We start from the raw sequence: 13,732 nt of genomic DNA, 5'->3' as shown, positions 1-13,732 counted from the left end.
ATTTGACAATAACAGTTGCCTTTGCCTCCTACTATTACTTGGCCCGTAGCAATGATGGTACAACTCGCGTCTTCAAAACAATCCAAAAAACTACTCCCTCCGTTACACTGCATTCTGCATTGTCAAAAACGCTCTTATATTATGGGACAGAGGGAGCACGTTTCCTACATTTTTACCGCTCTCATGTTGTTTATTTATGGTTTTAGATTACCTTATATGTGTTCGAGGAATCCATTATGCTGTTCATGTCATTAGTGTCATGAACCAGTGATTGGCTCGAAAATTCTTGCTACAATATTAGCAACAAAAAAAAAATCTTGCTGCATAGGCTTTTTACACCGAAGGAATGGCACCAAAGTGGATTAGAGCAAGACCAACAAAGTGTTCATCAGAAGACGATCTGGCTTTACTGATAAATAAAAATGAACTAAAGCACATCAGATCCAAGAAAATGAACCACACGAGAGCGACAGAGATCCATCCTTGGCAAAGCTCGTTCAAAGTCTGCCAACTATGGTCCCATCTTTTGCATGCATCTTGACGCTCTTCCAAAACCCACGACGACCAAACCTGCACCAAACATAGACTAAACACAAAGCTTTTGAAGACCCACGCGTGGCCAACCTTGACACCTTTCACCCAAAGGCATCCCCGGCTTTAGCCCGATGCTGATGCTTTGCCCAAAGGCCAAAGCAAACAATCACGGTATCTTTTCCACGAGAGCTATATATACAAGTTTGCAGGCAGGCATGGCCGTTCATTCACAACGAATAGAAGTGATCGTTTACAACGGTTAAACCGTTCTTCCTCAGGCACGGTTTCAACTTTGAGCCGCCCGCATCGAAGATATATGATGTCCGCTTTCCAAACTTCAAATTATCTCACGATCGAACAACGATCCTTCCTGGGTCTTTGTAATCAGAAGAAGTTAGTACCACAAGCTTAGTTTCTACTTCTACTCCTTTTTGCCACCCAACTTTGGAAGCCAGAAGCTTTCAGCCTCCTGCGACCGTAGGCCGACAACATGCTTCAGAGAACTTATTCCACAGTATGTACCTCTGGATCATGCCGCGCACTGCAAGGACTCCATCTTGTGCAGATTATCGGCGGCATCAAGCTCAGTAGTTGCCGCCTGTATTGCGTCTAGCAGACCTTTGTCACTGCTAGCATGGAAAAAGCGCCGTCGTCTCTGAGAATCATACACAATGTCCTGCCAGACAGACCTGTTCTTCGACAGAGTCGTCGCGTTGCCAATCACCCACAAGCAATGCCTGCGGACCAAAACAAAACCACACAGTTCATCCAAGGCAGTCATAGACTCATGGTACTACATAACAACACATGACCACAAGGTAATTAAATGTTTGGCTTACTTGGCCCTGGTGAGAGCCACATTGGTACGCTTTGCGTCCCTGAGGAACCCGACGGCGCCATCCTCGTTGCTCCTCACCGTGGATATGATGATGACATCTTCCTCCCCGCCCTGGAACCCGTCCACCGACTTTATCTTGAGAGAGAAACCATCGCGGCAACCGTATGGTTTCTCCAGCTTCTCCTGGAACGCTCTCACCTGAGCGTTGTACGGCGACAGGATGCCAACGGATAGCCTTGTTCCCGAAGAAGACGACTCTGTGATGAGGCATAAAGAAATAAAGAGAAAAAGTTATGCCACAAACAAAGGCCAGCATTGTATGTCCGCTTGTACATATGACAGACCTCGGAACAGTCTCTCCACTATCAGCGAGACGACGGCGATCTCGATGGTGTTTTTGGGGCTCCGGCTATGCTCCTCACTGCTCTCGCGCCCCCCACGCACGTTGATGAACGAGTAGGGCCCAAACATGTTGCCTCTCAAGAGGCGGCGCCAGTGGCTCTTGGAGACGACGTTGGGGCCGTCACCTACCTTGCCGTCATAAAACCTCCAGACAGGGAACCTGCTTATCTCCGGATGCATCCTGTACTGGGTGTCGAGAAGGTGCTTGCGGCAGCCTAGCGAGATCAGCCTCTCGAAGATGCTTCTTCCGAAATCCGCATTCTCGGATATCTGCAACGACCATTTCGCAAGCAAAGGGTCTTATTAGTCAAGTCTACTCTAGTACTAGTAACTACAGTACTAACTAGTGAGTGAACTGGCTTCAGAGATCATACTTTGCTCTTGACGAGAGCAGGTAGCTGGCGCTCATCCCCGATGAAAACAGCATGCCTTATACAAGGCAGCTGCAGCGGGATCATGGCCTCGCACTCCTTGAGCTGCGCGGCCTCGTCGACGACCAACAGCTCCAGAGGTGGGAAGATCTCGGGTTCTTTGCGTTGCTGTTGTCCTTGCCCGCCAACAGGTTTGTGGTTATCCGTGGGCAGTACGTTATACAGCCTGAAAGAAGTGGAAACAGTGCACAGGATACTCTTGGCTCTCTTCAGCAGGTAGGTTTCAATCGGTCGCTTGTCGTAGTAGCCGGGGAGCTTCAGATTGTTGCGCAGATACTCCAGTTGTTCGAGACAGAGTGACCTCGCTTTCCTGAATCTGCATTCCTCGCATGGAGGATCGCTGCTCACAGAGCACGGGTTGCAGGCATCGCCGACATCGCTCACCCATGCCTCGTGTCTGTCGCCGGCACCGGCGTCTAGCAGCGCACCGAGAACTCTTGTTGCTTCTACCACATCGGACATGCACCAGAAATTCGGCGCCGGCGTAGGGTCCCTTGGGAAATCATTCTGCAATGTCTCGATGCAGTGGCACAAGTTGTGAGCGAGTTCCTTGTGAGTGGCTCTCACAAAATCCTTGAATGACAGGGTAATAAACACTTGCACGTCTCCTTCATTATTGCATCTATCCTTTTCATGGCCATTCCCTTTATTGCATCTTGCAACATTTTTGTTCTTCTTATCTAGTACATTTGATGAGATGTTCCTCTTCTTCTCCTCCTCCTCCTCACGGTCCTTGGTAATTTTGTCGGTGTACAGCTGGTATTTGCTCACAGGCTCCACAAGAAAACCCATCAGCGAACGCAAGCAGTGGGCCCAGCCTCCATTTGGCGAGAAGCATTGGGAAAGCCGCTCGACACGACAGTCAAGGAACACCGCAGAGAGCTTGTGGCTGGCATCTACCTTCATCTTCTCATTGTTTCCCAGCAGAACGATGTCACTGAGGAAGCAGCCGCCGCTGCCGCCATTCGAGAACTCCCGGACAAGCTGGACAACTCGAGACGCGACCTCCAGCACCGCGGTGTTGGTCGGAGCACAAGTAAGCGTCCGGTGCCCCCTGAGCAGCATCGCCCAGAGTATGGTGCTGATGGTCTTGGTTTTGCCGGTCCCTGGAGGCCCCCATATCAGCTTCAGGGAAGGAGAAGGGCTCCCCATTGCTGCAACGGAGTCCTCTACTGCGTTCAGCTGCGACCCGTTAAGCCTGAACCTGTCGAGCCCAAGGTCGGCGGCGGCAGCTGACCGATGAGATGACTGGGACCCGGAGTCATTTTCCACTGCCTTCATGTGGAAAAGTGAAATTTACAAGTAATTAAGCCAGTGACAAAGAATGATATATAGCACGCTGCATAAGAAGAGTCTACCTTCGAGGCGCTGTATCTCCAGATGGCATCCACGAGACCGGCATCGCTCACTCTCTTCCGACCGCTCGTCTTCCCCAGCTGAAGGCACGTCCAAATGCGATTGTACGTCTTGGTGTTCATGAGAAATGAGACAAACAACGGCGCCACGGGTCTGTTTGTTCCGGCGTCGACCTCCACGGGCGGAACAGCCGTCGACAGCCTGACGATGAAGCAGTCAGCTGGGAAATCCTCGTCGTCTTCCCAGCTCTTGCAGACCGAACCCAAGACGTAGGATGACGGGTGCTTGCCCTTCCTCGAGGAGGAGATGGCGACGATGTCGTCCTTGACGGGAGTGTACGATGTTCTCCTGGCAGCTAGAAAACAGAAGAAGAAGGCCGAGGACTTCTCGCCATGGTCGAGCTTCTGAACCCTGGTTACCTGAAGGAATGGTGCTTGGTGGTAACCCTCGAACGAAGAGAGGAAGTCCGCGTGGACTTCCTCGACCAATGGCTCAGCAAACGAATCCAAGTAATGCTCCAGCGATGAGAATGTCTTGGGTATTTTCTTCACCTGGAACGACCGAGTGGTTCAACCATTATTAATTTATTATTGCATGAATATTGACTCATTTTTCATATACCTGTCGTTATGCTGTTAAAATGTGATTGAAAAAGAAGCTGCAACATTTCTTATTCTTGTACTAACAGTTATTAAAAATTAAAGATAACAAACAAGTCACAATGCGTGCTAGAAAGAACCGCCTGTGAACAGCGGCGGAGATTGAAAGAAACCTCAGGAGGCACGAAGCTGCAACTTTTTTCGGATACCAAATCATACGACTACACTAAAAGAACAAGATTGTGATGCAAGCCACTTTAACAGCGGCAAGCCTGCAGCTGGGACTTTCATCCTCGGCTGGTTTCGTTCTGTATCCCTCTTGTTGCCCACTGCTACGACAAGTCCCAAATTGCCTTGCTGATTCAATAAGTCCACGCATGGTTTTGTTGCATTATCATGTTCATGACTTTGATGTCCATACTGGAGCAACAAATAGCTTTATTACGCATGCTTTTGAGGAGGCTGGGCATTCAGTCAATGCTGGTTCATTAGCTTCTCTCACAATCACCTCTATTTCTTCTGTAAAATGGATCAATAGTGTTCCCCATAAGCATCGCTGGGTTCGGTTCTATACTCTATAGGCTGTAAACCACAAACCTATTCAGCGCAAAATCTCTGCCCTAATTAGAAATTTCCCCAACAAATTAAGATGCAGTGGGAAACTGGAACTGAATTGGATAAGATTAGAAACGGGGAGAGGGAGGGTAGAGTGGTAGACTGCTCTTGCTGCTCACTGGCTCACCGCGCGCGGCGCCGGCGTCGCCTGATGCCTGAGCGCGGCCGCGACGAGGCGTTGATGCCTCTGGCCGTCCGACGGTCTGGATTACGGGCGCCCGCGGCCGGTGGCCCGCCACCCCCCACGCCGGAACGCATCTGCCCCCGCCCACCCACGCCGCTCGCCAACGCCAAGTCCGCGCGAGAACAGAGCTGGTCGGTCGCTGCTTTTTTTTTGGCTGCTCCCATCTCTTTTTTTTGGCTGCTCCCCTCTCAGTCCAGGTTTGCCCTAGTGGGCCGTATTAGTTATGGGCTGCCGTGTTGTGGGTAACTTTGTTTCCTTTTTGCTGGGGACGACGGCCCAGGTTTGCCCTAGTGATTCCTCAAGAAAAAAAAATGCCCTAGTGAAGCTCCCCCATGGCCTGTGAACCAATCCACTTACCAAATCGACATGTGAGCGAGAAAGGAGTAAAATGCATAAAACCATCACATTCGTGTCACGATTAGCGAAAAATCATCACTTTACGAACGTGGAGCGTGGCGGCTGGCACAACCTACCCATTAGATAAAGCTTTGTTACCAATGTGGCTTGGAAATAAATTTAATGATGATATTGATCCATATTTTGAGACAAAAAAAGGTTGTGTCAAAAGGATCCTCTTTCCATGGTTCTGTTCACTGCTGTGGTAGGGGATGGAGAAACTAATGGATACGCTTGTCACATCTTATCAGTGATGCCTTTGTCACATGCGAAGGTTCAGCTCATGGGCTTCTTGCAGCCCGATATTTTGTAAAAAAAAATGTATTTTTTTAAAAGACTGTCAAGATATATCTCTGGGCATTTGTAAAGTTTTAGTAAATAATAAAATTATTTGTAGGCTAAACAAAAAAGACAAAAATTCGGCCAAAATATAAGTCCATTTTGAACTGTGTGTCTATTTTTGTGTGTGTGTAAATGTAAATAAATGCTGAAGAAATTTTATACACACATAGTAGACATGTATCTGCACACGTACACTTATTTTAAGATTTTTTATGTATGTACTGTAATTACTGTTTGAAAGAACGGGCTCCCTAGTGCCTTGCCACCACAACACATTATCGTGGCTTATAGCCATCCAAATATGTCAATGCTATGATTTTTATTTATCATGACTTTATAAAGGTCAGAACATGATCCCTAAAAAAGAGTTAAACCTTAAGCTTGTGTTTTTTGTGAGTTTGAGCGGCGTCTAGGTTGAAAATCAAACTTCCATATAAGAGTGAAATATTGTTCATTGTTGTCCAAAACGGTTTCCAAACAATTACTTAGCAGATAAGATGTCTTTTAAAAATCAGGCAAATTGTTCATATCAAGTAAAACATAGTTATAGTTGTACATAGTGTTTTCTTCCCTATTACTTGGCAGATAGAGCGAAGATTGTAGATTTGCCTCCCCTCTATAGGCGGCCCTGGTGGTTGGTGGCAAGGAGGGGAATCCTGGTGCGTGCGTTCCGGTTAGAGGTTTATGTTAGGATTTTTCAGTCCTCACAAGTGCGGCTCTTGGGGGGATGACAACGCTTCTTCTTTGAGTATGTCTTTCTGCCTCCGTCCCCCCTTGAGCTTGTCCGTATGGTAATAGTCGACAAAGTTTCAGCATAGATTTCTGCCATCTCCTTGGGATGATGAGGTTAGGGTTCCTCATCGTGTAGCGAGATTTGGCGCCAGGTGCTTCAGATATATTCAAGGGTTCAATAGTGACGAATGAGGTTTCAGGGCCACTGGTCCTTAAGTGCACGTGCATGAAGACTTTCTGCCTGTCCTCAATAAGGTGAAGTCGTAGGGGGGGTTTACGACAATGCCCGCGAGTGGCTCCTTCTGACGATAGAAGTGGTCGTTCAGTGGTCTGATATGTCTCTAACGTATCTATAAATTATGAAGTATGTATGCCATGTTTACAACAATTTTACCCGGTTTTGGTATGATTTGATTAGAACTAACTCGGACTGGCGCTGTTTTCAGCAGAACTACCATGGTGTTGTTTTTTGTGCAGAAATAAAAATTCTCGAAATGGGCTGAAAATTTACGTTTATTTTTTATGGACCAGAAGAGACCCACGGAGCACTAGAGTTGGGCCAGAAGAGACACGAGGGCACGACAAGCCTGGGGAGCGCGCCCCACGAGATTGTCACTCCCGTGTGGACCCCCTTGACGTGAGACCGACGCCAAAAATTCCTATAAATACCCAAACCCCTAGAAAGAACCCTAGATGAGAAATTCCGCCGTCGCAAGCCTGTGTATCGACGAAAACTCAATTGGGACCCTATTTCGGCACCCTACCGGAGGGGAAAATCATCACCGGAGGCCATCTTCATCATCCCGGCGGCCACCATGATGATGAGGGAGTAGTTCACCCTCGGGGCTGAGGGTATGTACCAGTAGCTATGTGTTTGATCTCTCTCATATGTTCTTGATCTGGAACGATCTTGATGTAACCATGGGCTTTGTTAATATAATTCGATCATATGGTGTTTTTCCCCTCTCTATCTTGTTGTGATGAATTGAGTTTTCACCTTTGAGGTTTCACCATTATCATATTGAATACTTTTATGGATTTGAGAACACTTGATGTATGTCTTGCATATGAATACCCTGGTGACAATGGGGTATTATATTGATTCACTTGATGTATGTTTTGGCACTCAACTCGTGGATTCCCGAGGTGACATTGGGGTAATCTATGCATAGGGGTTGATGCATGTTTTCGTCCTAATTTCTCCCGTAGAAATCTTGGGGCACTCTTTGAAGTTGTTTGTGTTGGATTGAATATTATGAATCTGAAGTTGTTTGATGCGTATCGTACAATTGACTCATGGATACTTGTAGTGATATTGGAGTATATAGGTGACATTAGAATTGGTTGATGTGTATCATATGGTGTTATTTTAGTACGAACTATAGGGTTGTTCGTGACACTTATAGGGATGACTCAATAGATTGATCGGAAAAGATAACTTTGAGTTGGTTCCGTATCCTACAAACAATTTCATTTTTTGTCCTCCGCTAGATAAGATCTTTGGAGTGATTCTTTGTCGCACGTTGAGGCATTGTTATATGATTCAATTATGTTAGCACTGTTGATAGATTGCACTAGTGAAAATATGAACCCTATACAATTTGTATCACCATCTCTTCGCCGAACTAGTGCACCTATAAAATTTACCATTATATTTGGTGTGTTGGAGACACAAGATATTTCTTGTATTTGATTGCAGGGTTGTTTGAGAGAGACCATCTTCATCCTACGCCTTCCGCAGATTGGTAAACCTTAGGTCATCCAATTGAGGGAAAATTTCTACTATCCTACAAAACTCCGTGCTTGGAGGCCCAACACAAGTCTACAAGAATAAGTTGTGTAGTAGACATCATGGTCCCAAAAACTCAATGTATTTTTTATTATGTTGGAGGTGCTTTATACTCCCAATGGACTTTCATAGTAGATTGGGTCCTTTTTCGCAAAAAAACATTTTAAACAATTTTTCAGACATATATATGGCAGGCCTGGTTTTCATTTTCACTACTATATGTAGAATACGATCTTGGTGCTAATTGCCATAACCCAAAGAAATCATGGATTGTAGTTGCTTTTATTCCATGAAAAACAAATTTTATAACCACATTTTTATTATGCGAGAAAATATATATTGTTTTACTATACATAGCAACTCCATCATAATCCCCACAAAAAAAAACCTCCATCATAAACCTGACAAGGCTGTCAATACGTGTTTGCCTTATTGTAAATCATGTACCCCCTCCCTCCATAAAAAAAATCATATACCCCCTCCATTCCAAACAGGGTTGTATTCTAGAGTTGTCCTAACTCAATCTTTTAAAATTTTGACCAAACTTATTGGAAAATTACCAACATCCAAGGCAACAATTTAGTATCATTATATCCACCATGAAATACATTTTAAAGCATACCTACTGGTTTCATAGTTATTGTTATTTTTTCCTATGAATTTGGTCAAAGATGATAAAGTTTGACTTAGGGCAACTCTAGAATGCAATCTATTTTGAAAGTGTCAAAAAGAATTTGTAAGTAGAATAAAATATCTTGTCTGAGGTAATGGTTGAGAATTCCCAACCTTTTCCTTGAGAAGGTCCTTGTTGAGGACATCCTCCAAAGACCAAGAGAAGATTTTGCATTCTAGATAGGTAAGATCCCAACTGTCCAGTTTATGCTTGCCTTTCTTCATCCTAGACCAGAAATCTGCCACATCCTGCATTTTCTTCTCGTCGACTGTAAGAGCTGCCTGGAGAAAGGAAAACATGATGAGCCTATATTCTTGGTAAAAAAACTAAATATAGGATAGGATTACATAGTGAGGCCCTCCCACACAACTCAGTTTTTTTGGTTTACAACCATTTAAATTTTATACAATGTTGTTGTTTTTTTGGGGGGGGGGGGACAAGATTTTTTTTGAAGGTTAACATTCAATATATTTTTGTTCCATCAGATGGATGATCAAGGCATCATCCTTGACTTTGATATTCAAGAAGGAGATGCACGCATGTAAGTATGGGTGAATATGAGCTAGTGACTAGTTCATTCAAAACTAACTCAAAAACAAAACAAACAAAAAGCATTTTTTACTATCTATAAACCAAACAACACATCTTCTGTATTAATATGTTATATTCATATAGGATTATTTGAGGTACATGTCATATCGTTTCATATGTTTTCTATCCTATGGTTTGACGGAGGTTCCAATTATCTCTTGGTATCAATTGTAAGCTACTAACAACCATGATGGGCAATAGGCTAAATAAGTGAGAGTACCCCATAACTTTCCTTCAAAATTGTTGTCATGCAAGTATTGTTTTTGCTTTGTGAGTCATATTGAATTTATAGAACTAGCTAAGTGACCCACGCATATGCATTACCAGATGTACTATACATTAGTGTATATATATACTATATATTTTTAAAATTTTGACATGTCTCTAGGGCTTAACTTTAACCATTAAGTTATCGTATAACTTTCATAAAAGATAGCATGCATTTCAAAATTTCAGCTATTTTATGGATAGTATATGGAGTTCGTGTATTTTTTTCCTTATTATGATTTTATATATGAAAATACTTTTTTTTAAACATAACAAATTTGAAGAATTTTCTCTATATAGTTTATGGCAATTTAGTTATTAAGTACTTCACAAGGGGTTCCTACAAAAATATGGAATGACTAATTTCTTTATACATGTTATTCTCATTTCAGATATAAAGGCATTATTTATTCACCCAATACTATATTTTAAAATAGAATTGTTTCTAATTAGTTATTTGTGGATATCACATGGATTTTGTATGAAAATAAAGTTTTAATTCATTTTTCATTATCAAGAATGTAACATACAAAACAAAACTATATGCTTCTTAAATTGTTGTAATATGATATGTTTAATATAGCTAATTCGTATGAAGTGAGATTTCTTATCCGAACAAGATATATTTTAGAAAATGAAAATTTCAGATAGGGAGACAAAGTAAACTTCATTGGTCTTCTCTTTACCCATAACCGGTGATTCCCTTCTTTACTAAACCAAACAGATTGCTACATCCTACTGAATTGAATTACGCTAGCGTCTCTTAAGATTTTGTTCTTGGAGCCATGTGAACTTGACATGGGCAGGCATGTTACTAACCCCTCGTAAGACCTAAATGAGACTCTAAATGAATTGTTTTCTATTGCATCCTAATTGAAGTGCTCAAACTATAAAAATACTGCCTCTAGGTGTCTGTCACCACAAGCCTTGCTTTACTACATCTTACAATATTCATCAAATTGTATGGTAGATCCTCTCAAAATTATGATTTCTAACTAATTGTCGTCGTTTCATGATTCACCTCATCAACATATTTATCTAACTGAAATCCAATCACTATTTAAAGATATGCTTGCATTTCAATTTATGTTGAATATTACATATTAATAAATCCAACTGTTGATTTTAATTGAAGCCAACATTAGGTCTCTCACAAATGTGAGGGACTCAGATTTAACATGTCAAAACAACTTTGCACAACAAATTTATGTTTTCATGAATATTCATAGTATGCAATAGAAAATAAAAGTTATGCTCTATGCTAGAGAGAAAATAACATGGGGGAAAGATCATTAATCGGTGAACTAATGATTGTTTTGTCATTTTCAAACACACCATAACAATGTCCATATGTTTATTTTGTACCTGACAAGGTAATAGTACATACAAAGTTTTATGTATGTAGTTATACAATAGCTTTTATGCCATCATGCACTTTTAATATATAGTATATTAACTCCAAATATCATCTGGTTGTCTTATTATATTGAAACTTTTTGTGGATTTTAATTTGGATAAACAAAAATATTTTTATTCTTTATCTGCCACAATAAAGACAAACACTATTGTAGAATATCTCAGATTTCTATAGACAGTCTAATTCGTGTATGTTGTTATAATCTAGACCCACACCATGACCATTGGGAAGCACCAATGGTAATTGCGGAGTGGCTTTTGGCTAGTGTGTAAGTCTTGCAACTTCTCGTGTAATGGTCATTCGGAAGTTGAAGGTGCATTTGTAGTGACAGATTGGCACATGTTATGGTATGGATTGTGTGTGCTTGGCGTGGCATTGCAACATGATCATTCATGGTGAGGCCAGAGACGCCAAATCCTTTTTGAAACTTGTCATGTGGGAGCTGTGAAAACATCGCAATGCGATCATCTTTGATGGGGCGACACCATCGGTAAGGAATGTCTTAACCAAGGTAGAACTGTTGGGATGTTCATGACAGCGGGGTAGTCTCCTTTGGGATGAGTACAATACGGTGTGTGGAGCGATCTTTAGGTGGGTCAATAGTGGGTAGTCCACTTGTGTTGCGGGATGGTGGAGATGTCATCGGCATGTTTGTAACATAATTGTTGTACGCGGACCTTGGGTGCTTTCATCCTTCTCTCTTTAATGCATACTACGCACACTCGTGCGTATTCTAAAAAAAGACAACAAATCATGATGCAAGGGTGATGATCACAAAGTTCATTGGATCCTTCAATGAATGAGTCTTCATGGTAGTATGTGTTAAATCTGTGTTGCCGTGGCCATGACCGATGGTATACGACTTGCACCTAGCCACTAGGTTGTGTATGGTTGTAGTTTGATTTCTGAGAGGTTTCCTTGTGTGTCGAAGGAACATATTTTAGATGCATTATATTTTAAATTCCAACCATTAAATTATATTATCAAAGTTATAAATATATTAACCTATATGGCCGAACATGGTGGTTTGTTTGCATCTTATTTTGATAATGTAATAGATAAATATTCTGAAAAACATAGGAATAACAAAAAAGAAATCCAAAAACACATGAATGATAATAACAAATAGCTTTTTTATTGGGATAATAACAAATAGCTGGCAAACATATAAAACGAACTCCTTTGATTTGTAATGGTTGTGTGCATTGTAATGATGCAAAGGCCGGGGGTGATGCTCGTTTTCTGTAAGAACTCCTTCGATTTGTAGGATTGTAAAGAAGGGGCTGCACTTATGTTTAGTGTTCTATTTTTTTTACAGGGATGCTTCACAGAATACTTCTAAAGTGTTTGAAAAGTTTGACAACAATCTCATCTACCACGTCAAGTATACATTTCAAAACCGGAAGAAATAATAGAAATGCAATACTTTGCCCGTTTAACAGAACAACAAACACATGCCAAACGTTATGGCCGGCGTAATGTACCGTGGAGGGGGAGGCAAAGCCGGAGCCTGAGGCGGTGATGCGACCGGGCGCAAAGGCGGCACCGGCAGCGCTGCCGGCGTTGGCCAGGGTAGGCCGACCGCCATCGACGCGGGGCGGCGGTCCGTCAAAGACGTGGAGCTGACCGACCAGGCTGGTGCCCGGCCGGCCCGGCGGCTGGCCGTGGCCGGCTGCTGGTGTCTCATCTTTTGGGAGCGTGCCGGGGGTCTCATCTTCGCTGAAGCGCGCGAGGAAGTTGCCCATCTTCGCTGGACCTTGGTCTGTCTGTATGGTTCAGTGTTGTGCCTTGCTTGAACTGGGACTGCAGCCTAAATGGACGGGGAGATGTTGCGCCAAGTGGTAGTGATGAGTCCAAAGGAGTCGGCTTTCGGTTAGCTTAGTCAAAAGGGGCGGGCCACAAGCTTTGTTAAAAATGGGGAAAATATGGCATGTGGGTACGAAAGTGCCTTTCTGCTCCCGAGCTCATTTGAGCTTGGTGAACAGTAAAATCGAAAAAAAAATCGAAACAAATTCAAAAAATTCCATTTTTTTTTGAAAGAAACATTGACAAAAGTTCTAAGTGCTTGCAAAAATTCATCATGAAATCACATTCCTGTAAGGCGTGGCAAAAAAACAAATTCAGTGCTCCAAAATGCTGTTGAAAGTAGCTTTTTCAGAGTATTGATTTTGTTTTTTTTGCCACGCCTTCTAGAAATGTGATTTCATGATGAATTTTTGCAAGCACTTAAAACTTTTGTCGATGTTTCTCCCAAAAAAAATTTGGATTTTTTTGGATTTTTTTGATTTAGTTTTGATTTTACTGTTCACCCGGGCTCATTTGAGCTCGGGTGCAGAAACTCCGCGTCCATGTGGGTACCATAACAGCTCCTTGCGTACGGTCGGTCCTGATTCTCTGTTTCCTGGTAGTAGTGAGGGGTTGGAAAAGAGTTTAGTCTGTCACACGCCAAGTGTGCTGGTTGGTAGCACTAATCCGTCCATTGTTTTTCCCGAGGTTAAGGATGTAAATAAGTGCTGCCTAAATCTTACATAATGGAGAGAAAGAAAAAGCAAAGCACTGCTTTAAG

The 13,732-nt window shown here is 42.7% G+C and overlaps 1 protein-coding gene across 1 annotated transcript; it reads right to left on the bottom strand.

Moving 5' to 3' along the window:
• Positions 1–669: 669 nt before the first annotated feature.
• Positions 670–12,927, bottom strand: LOC125515690 (probable helicase MAGATAMA 3). The gene is made up of 7 exons (XM_048681207.1): positions 12,651–12,927; positions 9,005–9,172; positions 3,564–4,112; positions 2,149–3,480; positions 1,717–2,044; positions 1,374–1,629; positions 670–1,271 (listed from the first exon to the last, which is right to left on the bottom strand). The coding sequence occupies exons 1-7, from the start codon at positions 12,909–12,911 to the stop codon at positions 1,064–1,066; spliced, it is 3,102 nt and encodes a 1,033-aa protein (XP_048537164.1). The 5' UTR covers positions 12,912–12,927; the 3' UTR covers positions 670–1,063.
• Between the last annotated feature and the right edge of the window lie 805 nt (positions 12,928–13,732).

Source organism: Triticum urartu, chromosome 6, assembly GCF_003073215.2.
Source record: "Triticum urartu cultivar G1812 chromosome 6, Tu2.1, whole genome shotgun sequence".
Lineage (NCBI taxonomy): Eukaryota > Viridiplantae > Streptophyta > Magnoliopsida > Poales > Poaceae > Triticum > Triticum urartu.
The sequence above is the reverse complement of the archived record's forward strand: the minus strand, read 5'-3'. Positions and strand labels throughout refer to the sequence as shown.